Source organism: Battus philenor, unplaced genomic scaffold (assembly GCF_028537555.1).
Source record: "Battus philenor isolate CCGP_79_NKW_IND1 unplaced genomic scaffold, ilBatPhil1.0.hap1 SCAF_99, whole genome shotgun sequence".
Classification (NCBI taxonomy): Eukaryota; Metazoa; Arthropoda; class Insecta; order Lepidoptera; family Papilionidae; genus Battus; species Battus philenor.
The window spans coordinates 1-9,940 of NW_027181769.1; the positions used below are offsets into that span (position 1 = coordinate 1).

Consider the following 9,940-nt stretch of genomic DNA (forward strand, 5'->3'; position numbering starts at 1 on the left):
AGTACTTTCCAAGGTAAACATACTTTATTTGTATCAAAAGGTTTACGATGAGGAATAATTCTTTTTATTATCTCTGAAGTATTTTTCTTTATTTCATTTTTTTGAGCTTTTTTTCATAGTAGTCTTTCACCTAATATTGAAATTGGGGCAATATGACCTCCCTTTAGAATTATCCCATTTAACCCCTTTCAAATTCCATTATTAAATACAATTATTTTAATTACCTCAGGAATTACAGTCACCTGAGCTCACCATGCAATTATAGAAAATAATTTTTCTCAAATAACTCAAGGATTATTTATTACTATTATATTAGGAATTTATTTTTCTATTCTACAAGCATATGAATATTTTGAAGCTTCTTTTTCTATTGCAGATAGAATTTATGGTTCTACTTTTTTTGTAGCAACAGGATTTCATGGACTTCATGTAATTATTGGAACAATTTTCCTTTCTATTTGTCTTATCCGTCATTTAAATTTCCATTTTTCTAATAATCATCATTTTGGATTTGAAGCAGCAGCATGATATTGACATTTTGTTGATGTAGTATGATTATTCCTTTTATTTCAATTTATTGATGAGGAAACTAATTTATTTATATAATATATTTAGTATATTTGACTTCCAATCAAAAAGTTTAATTTAATTTAATATAAATAATTAATTTATTATTAACATTAACTATTATAATTATATTAATTTCTAATATTTTAATACTTTTATCCTTAATCTTATCAAAAAATCATTTATAGATCGAGAAAAAAATCTCCATTTGAATGTGGATTTGATCCCAAATCTTCTGCACGAATACCATTTTCTCTTCATTTTTTTTTAATTACTATAATTTTTTAATTTTTGATATTGAAATTGCATTAATTTTTCCCTTTAATTAATTGTTTTAACTTAGTAAATTTTTCTACAATAATAAAAATTAGATTTTTTTTTTAATTATATTATTAATTGGACTTTATCATGAATGAAATCAAAATATACTTAATTGAACAAATTAGGATTATAGTTTATAAAAAACATTTGATTTGCATTCAAAAAATATTAATTTTTAATTTATCTTAAATAAGAAGCAAATATTGCATTTAATTTCGACTTAAAAGAAAGAGTTAATAACTCCTTATTTAAATAATTAATGAAACCAAAATAGAGGTATATCACTGTTAATGATATATTGAATAAAAAATTCCAATTAAATTATGAAATATAAAAATTAAGCTACTAACTTAAATTATAGTGGTTAATAACCATTAATATTTCTATTTATATAGTTTATTATTAAAACATTACATTTTCATTGTAAAAATAAAAAAAAAATTTTTTATAAATATTTAAAGATTTAATAATCTCCCTAATATCTTCAATATTATGCTCTTTTTATAAGCTATTTAAATTAATTAAATTAAAAATATTAAATATATAATTAATATTCATAAAATAAAACTAAATAAATAAATTTTAAAATTATTTATTTGATAAAAATTATAGTAAACAGAATAATTTTTAATAATATCAAATATACCTTGACCTCTATAAATTTCTCTTCATCCCATATCAATATTTTTTATAATATTTTGACCTAATTTTAAAAAATAATAATTTAAACCATAAGTAGATAAATTAGGTATAAATCATATTAAACATAAAAAATTTCTTAAACTATAAGTTATTAAAAATTTATTCACAGAATAAATTTTTATATTTCTAATTAAATATCCTATTAATAATCCTAATATTCTTACATAAATTACTATTATTTTTATATTAAAAGGTAAATAAATTATATAAGGATAATTAAAAATTAATCAACTTAATATTCTTCCTACTACTAATCTTATTCCTAATAATATAAATATTCTCTTTAATATTATATAATCCTCATCATATAAATTATAAACTACTAATAAATTATAATCATTAATTATTAAATAAAATAATAAACGAATAGTATAAAATATAGTTAAACCAGTAGAAAAATAATATAAAAAAAAAATTAATATATTTAAATTTCTTATACTAACTATTTCTAAAATTAAATCCTTTGAATAAAATCCAGCTAAAAAAGGAATACCGCATAAAGCTAAATTAGAAATATTTAAACATAATGAAGTTAAAGGAATATAAAATCTAATTCCTCCTATATAACGAATATCTTGAATATCATTTATTATATGAATAATAACACCCGCACATATAAACAATAAAGCCTTAAACATAGCATGAGTTAATAAATGAAAAAAAGCTAAATCAGCTAATCCTATTCTTAAAATTCTTATTATTAATCCTAATTGTCTTAAAGTAGATAAAGCAATAATTTTTTTTAAATCAAATTCATAATTAGCAGAAATACCAGCCATAAATATAGTTAACCCTGATAAAACTAATAAAAACTTTAAAAAAATTATATCAACTAACATCATATTAAATCGAATTAATAAATAAACGCCAGCAGTAACTAAAGTAGAAGAATGAACTAAAGCCGATACTGGAGTAGGAGCTGCTATTGCTGCAGGTAATCAAGATCTAAAAGGAATCTGAGCTCTCTTTGTTATAGCTGCAATAATTAATAAAAATCTAATAAATTTTATTATAAAATCATTATTTATAAAATTTAAATAAAAAATATAATTTCATCTACCATAATTTATTATTCAAGCAATAACCATTAAAATTATTACATCTCCAATACGATTAGATAAAGCAGTTAATATTCCTGCATTATAAGACTTAATATTTTGATAATAAATTACCAAACAATATGAAACTAAACCTAACCCATCTCATCCTAAAAAAATTCTAATTATATTAGGTCTAATAATCAATAAAACTATCGATAATACAAATAATAAAACTAAAATAATAAATCGATTTAAATTTAACTCTGAATGTATATATCTTCCTCTATAATAAATTACAGAAGAAGAAATTATTAAAACAAATATTAAAAATAATAAAGATATTCAATCCAATAAAATAGACATTACTACTCTTATAGACCTAAAAGAAATAATTTCCCACTCTAAAAATAAAGTTAAATTCTCCATAATAAAATATATTATAAAAAAAAAACTTATTATTCTAAAAAAAAATAAAAAAAAAAATCTAATAAAACAAATAGAATATCTTTTAATGATTTAAAATGAAATTTCATATTTTTGACTCCACAAATCAATATTTTATATTTAAATTATTTAAATAAAATCAAATAAAAAAATAATCAATTTTTAAAACTAAAACATTAAGAGGTAATCAATGTAATATTAATATTAAATATTCCCGTGATACCCCTGTATAAAATCTATAAATTCCTAAATTATATTTTCCATGTTGTGTATAAGAATATAAATATAATCTATAACCAGCTCTAAAAAAAGAAATCATAATCAAAGTAATTATTGATAATCAAGATCATCCTACTACTCTATTAATTAATCTAATCTCTCCCATTAAATTTATTGAAGGTGGAGCTGCTATATTTGAGGATATTAATAAAAATCACCACAATCTTATCGAAGGTATAAAATTTATTATCCCCTTATTAATATATAATCTTCGTCTTTGTAAACGTTCATAATTAATATTAGCTAAACAAAATATTCCTGAAGAACATAAACCATGACCAATTATTATAATATAAGAACCTACATAACCTCAGTAATTTATAGTTATAATACCACAAATCACTAATCTTATATGGGCTACTGACGAATAAGCAATTAAAGATTTCATATCAACTTGACAAAAACAATTTAATCTAATAAATAAACCACCTAATAATCTAATAACTACTCAAATAAAATTAAATTTTATTCCAATTTTTTGAAAAAGAATTATAATTCGTAAAAGTCCATAACCTCCTAATTTTAACATAATTCCAGCTAAAATTATTGAACCTGAAACCGGAGCCTCTACATGAGCCTTAGGAAGTCATAAATGAACAAAATATATAGGTATCTTTACTAAAAAAGCCAAAATTATTGATAAATATAATAAAAAATAATCTATTCTAAAAAATTTATAAAAATATATAATTATATAATTTAAGTTATGAAAAATAAAAAAAATTCCTATTAATATAGGTAAAGAAACAAATAAAGTATAAAATAATAAATAAGCTCCTGCCTGAATTCGTTCAGGTTGATAACCCCATCCAATAATTAATAATAAAGTAGGAATTAATCTTCTTTCGAAAAATAAATAAAATAAAAATAAATTTATTACACTAAAAATTAAATATAATATAATTAATAAAATTAAAACATTAAATAAAAAAAAATTTGAGTAAAATTTTATTTTATTCAAATTTTCTCTTGCTATAATTATCAATAAGCAAATTCAAATTCTTAATAAAATTAACCCATATGAAATTAAATCACAACCTATTATATATCTTAAATTTCTAAAATTATAAATATTAATACTTAAATTTATAAATAAAAATATAATCACTATTATTATTATTTGAACCATTCAAAATATATTTTTTAAAAAACATAAAGGAATTATAAAAATTATTATAAATAAAAATTTTATCATTTTATAATAAATTAAATCTTTGAAAATAATCATTACCATGAGTACGAATTATAGAAACTAAAATTGATAAACCTAAAGCTCCTTCACATACTGAAAATAATAAAAAAACTATTATTATATAAGTATCATTTTCTATATTATTAAAAGTAATAACAAAAAAAAAAAAAATTCTTAAAACAATAAATTCTAAACTTAATAAAACAATTAATAAATGTTTATGTTTAGAGGCAAAAATTATATTCCCAAAAATAAATATAATTAAAATAACTATTATCATATTTATTATCATTAGTAGTTTTTATAGTTTAAATAAAACATTGGTCTTGTAAATCAAAAATAAGTCTTTTTCTTTAAAAACTTCAAAGAAAAAGAATTTCTTTATCTATAATCTCCAAAATTATTATTTTTATTAAAATATTCTTTGATATCATTAAAATTTTTATTTCATTAATAATTATATTATTTTCTTTTATTATATTATTTTTAAATCATCCTTTATCAATAGGATTAATAATTCTTATTCAAACTTTACTTACTTGTATACTATCTGGCATATTATTAAATACTTATTGATTTTCCTATATTTTATTCCTAGTATTTTTAGGAGGATTATTAGTTTTATTTATTTATGTTTCTAGAATTGCCTCCAATGAAATATTTAATATTAATATTTATTTAAAAAATATTTTTCTATTTTTTTCTATTATTATTTTCTTTATTTCAATAATATATATATATAATATAAATTGACTTAATTTCTTCTTCAATTATGAAATAAATGATATTCTTAATCCTTATATTTTTTTTAATAATGAAAATAAAATTAATTTATCTAAATTATATAATAATCAAACATATTTTTTAATAACAATAATAATTATTTATTTATTTATTGCACTCGTAGCAGTAGTAAAAATTACAAATATTTTTTTCGGCCCACTTCGTTCATCTAATTTCTAATGATAAATAAATTTTCAACCTTACGAAAAACCCATCCTTTACTTAAAATTATTAACAGTTCATTAATTGATCTTCCTTCTCCTTCTAATATTTCCATTTGATGAAATTTTGGATCTCTTTTAGCTTTATGTCTTATTATTCAAATTTTAACAGGTTTATTTTTAACTATATATTATACAGCAAATATTGAAATAGCATTTTATAGTGTTAATTATATTTGTCGAAATGTAAATTATGGTTGATTAATTCGAACATTACATGCCAATGGAGCTTCTTTTTTTTTTATTTGTATTTATTTACATATTGGACGAGGAATTTATTATGAATCTTTCAATTTAAAATTTACTTGAATAATTGGAGTTATTATTTTATTTGTTCTAATGGCAACTGCATTTATAGGATATGTTTTACCATGAGGACAAATATCTTTTTGAGGAGCTACTGTTATTACAAATCTTCTTTCAGCTATTCCTTATTTAGGAACTATATTAGTAAATTGAATTTGAGGAGGATTTGCTGTAGATAATGCTACTCTAACTCGATTTTATTCTTTCCATTTTTTATTTCCTTTTATTATTCTTATATTAACAATAATTCACCTTTTATTCTTACATCAAACAGGATCTAATAATCCATTAGGAATTAATAGTAATTTAGATAAAATTCCTTTTCACACCATTTTTTACATTTAAGGATTTAATTGGATTCATTATTTTAATTTTATTATTAACTCTTTTAACTTTAACTAATCCTTATTTATTGGGAGATCCAGATAATTTTATTCCTGCTAATCCATTAGTAACTCCTATCCATATTCAACCTGAATGATATTTCTTATTCGCTTATGCAATTTTACGATCTATTCCTAATAAATTAGGAGGAGTAATTGCTTTAGTTATATCTATCTTAATTTTAATTATCTTACCATTTACATTTAATAAAAAAATACAAGGAATTCAATTCTATCCTATTAACCAAATTATTTTCTGAATTATAATTATTACTATTTTTTTATTAACTTGAATTGGAGCACGACCAGTTGAAGACCCTTACATTATTACTGGCCAATTATTAACTATTATATACTTTTCTTATTTTATTATTAATCCTATTATTAATAAATTTTGAGATAACTTAATTTTTAATTAATACTTAAATTAATGAGCTTGTATAAGCATTTGTTTTGAAAACTTAAGAAAGAATACTTATTCTATTAATTTATACTAAAAATATTATTTAATTTAAAAAAATTTTTACCCCAATAAAAAATAATAAAAAATTTAATGAAATAGGTAAATACCCTTTTCAAGATAAATATATTAATTTATCATAACGATATCGAGGTAAAGTTCCCCGCACTCAAATAAATAAAAAAGAAATAAAAACTAATTTTAAATAAAAAATTAATCTAAGCCTATAACCTCCTATATATATTAAAATAAATAATAATCTTATGAATAAAATTCTAGAATATTCTGCTAAAAAAATTAAAGCAAATCCCCCTCTTCTATACTCAATATTAAACCCTGATACTAATTCTCTTTCCCCTTCAGCAAAATCAAAAGGAGTTCGATTAGTTTCAGCTAATCTTGACGATATTCAACATAATCTTAAAGGAATTATTAAAAATAAAAATCAAATTATTTCTTGGTAAAAAAAAAATAATATTAAATTAAAATCTATAATTAAAATAATTCTTGATAATATAATTAAAGCTAATCTAACTTCATAAGAAATAGTTTGAGCAACTGCTCGTAAACCTCCCAATAAAGCATAATTAGAATTAGAAGATCATCCAGCAACCATAACAGTATAAACTCCTAAACTAGTACAACATAAAAAAAATAAAATTCCTAAATTAAATCTAATTATATTAAAATAATAAGGAATTAATATTCATAATATTAAAGAAATAATAAATCTAATAACAGGAGAAAAATAATAAGATATATAATTAGAATAATTAGGAAAAGTATGCTCCTTAGTAAATAATTTAATAGCATCAGAAAAAGGCTGTAAAATTCCTATAAAACCAACTTTATTAGGTCCTTTTCGAATTTGAATATAACCTAAAACTTTACGTTCTAATAAAGTTAAAAAAGCAACCCCTACTAAAACACCAATAATTATAATTAATATTCCAATAATAAATAATATTATATCTTTTAGTATCATTTACTATATATATAAATAATTATATATTCATGACTTCTAAAATCATTACATTTTTTCTGCCAAAATAGTTATTAATTTATTAATAACATTCATTTTATAAAAATTATTTTTAATATTTGATCCTTTCGTACTAAAATATTATATTTTTCTAAAGATAGAAACCAACCTGGCTCACACCGGTTTGAACTCAGATCATGTAAGATTTTAATGATCGAACAGATCAAAAATTTTAAACTTTTGCATTTAAATTTTATCTTAATCCAACATCGAGGTCGCAAACTTTTTTTCTTATAAGAACTAAAAAAAAAAATTACGCTGTTATCCCTAAGGTAATTTTTTCTTATAATCATTATTAATGGATCATTAAATCATAAATTAATGTTAAATTTTAAAAAAAGTTATTTTAATTTTTCTATCACCCCAATAAAATAATTTAATTAATTCTAATTTTAAAATTTATATATTAATAATTAATTAATTAAATTATAAAACTCTATAGGGTCTTCTCGTCTTTTAAAATTATTTTAACTTTTTAATTAAAAAATTAAATTTTATTAATTAAGTAGAGACAGTTTATATCTCATCCAATCTTTCATACAAGTCACCAATTAAGAGACTATTGATTATGCTACCTTTGTACAGTCAAAATACTGCAGCCCTTTAATAATTTATCAGTGGGCAGATTAGACTTTATATTATTTTCAAAAAGACATGTTTTTGATAAACAAGTGAATATAAATTTTTGCCTAATTCCTTTACTTAATTTTTAATAAATATAAATTTATTATCTACATTTTAATATACTAATTTTATCATTATAATTAATTTTTATTTAATTATAAATTATTTTTTTATAAAAAATTAAATATTTAATTTTAAATTTTAAAATAAATTAAATTATTTATAAAAAATTATAATTTATTAACAATATAAATTCTAAAATTTTAAATTATAAATTTAATTTATATATTATAATATTTTATTTTAAAGCTTATCCCTTAAAATATTGAATATTTTTTAATAAAAATTTAATTAATAAAAATTATATAATAAAATATTTTAAATTAAATTTTTTTCTAAAAAAACTAGATATATTTAAAAACGATTAACATTTCATTTCTAATTAATTATTAAAAATAATTATTCAACATTAACTTTTATAATTAATTAACTCTTTTAAATTCGAGAATTTTTTTCATAAAAAATTTTATTAATAAACTCTGATACACAAGATACAATAAATTAAATTTACTTTTATTTTGATTAATTTTCAAATATTTAAAATTTATTTTACAATACTAATTCACTATAAAATTTTTAATTTTTTCTTTATAAATACTTTAACCCCCATTAAATATCTATATTTTAAAAATTTTTTTATTATTTTTTATTTATTAATTTTTCCCCCTCAAATTAATTATTAATATAATATCTTTTCAATGTAAATGAAATACTTTTTCAAGCTCTAATTTGTTCTTTCTAGAAACACTTTCCAGTACCTCTACTTTGTTACGACTTATTTCAATTTATAAATGAAAGCGACGGGCAATATGTACATATTTTAATTTAAAATCATTTTATTAAACTAAATAAAATTACATTTAAATCCACCTTCCAATATTTTTTAAAAAATATTATCCATTTAATTATTTCTTATTGTAATCCATTATATTCTTAATTATAATCTGCATCTTGATCTGAGTTAAATTTTTATTTAAATTTTAAAATATTATTTTTATAAAAAAATATTTTTTTAACAACGATATACAAAATTAAATAATTAAGTAAATTTATTCGTGGATTATCAATTAATAAACAGATTCCTCTAAATGAACTAAAATACCGCCAAATTATTTAAGTTTTTATAAATAATTATATACTATTTTAGCATTTTAAATTTAATTTTTAATAATAGGGTATCTAATCCTAGTTTTTGAAAAAATTTAATAATTCATATTTTATAATGAAAATTTTAATTTATTAAAATTTCACTTAATAATTAATTATTTATTTTCTTTAAAATAATATTAATTATATACTGATAAAATTTAAATTATTTTTTGTATAACCGCAACTGCTGGCACAAAATTTGTTAATAATTTATTAAATAATACTAAATCTTAATTTCTTAAATTTTTAATTTTAATTACTACTATATTTTAATTTTAAAATTATTAAAATAATTAAAAATTAACACTAAAATTTATATGTAAAACAAATTTAAATTAAAATATTTAAACCATAAAAAATTTATTTA

At 18.6% G+C, this 9,940-nt stretch overlaps 1 protein-coding gene and 1 pseudogene across 1 annotated transcript; both read right to left on the reverse strand.

Moving 5' to 3' along the window:
• Positions 1-1,405: 1,405 nt before the first annotated feature.
• On the reverse strand, positions 1,406-3,148 carry LOC137932563 (NADH-ubiquinone oxidoreductase chain 5-like). The gene is given in 1 exon segment (XM_068776174.1): positions 1,406-3,148. A coding segment is annotated over 1 exon segment (789 nt). The 5' UTR covers positions 2,433-3,148; the 3' UTR covers positions 1,406-1,643.
• A 3,592-nt stretch (positions 3,149-6,740) lies between these two features.
• Positions 6,741-9,100, reverse strand: LOC137932562 (NADH-ubiquinone oxidoreductase chain 1-like; annotated as a pseudogene).
• Positions 9,101-9,940: the final 840 nt, after the last annotated feature.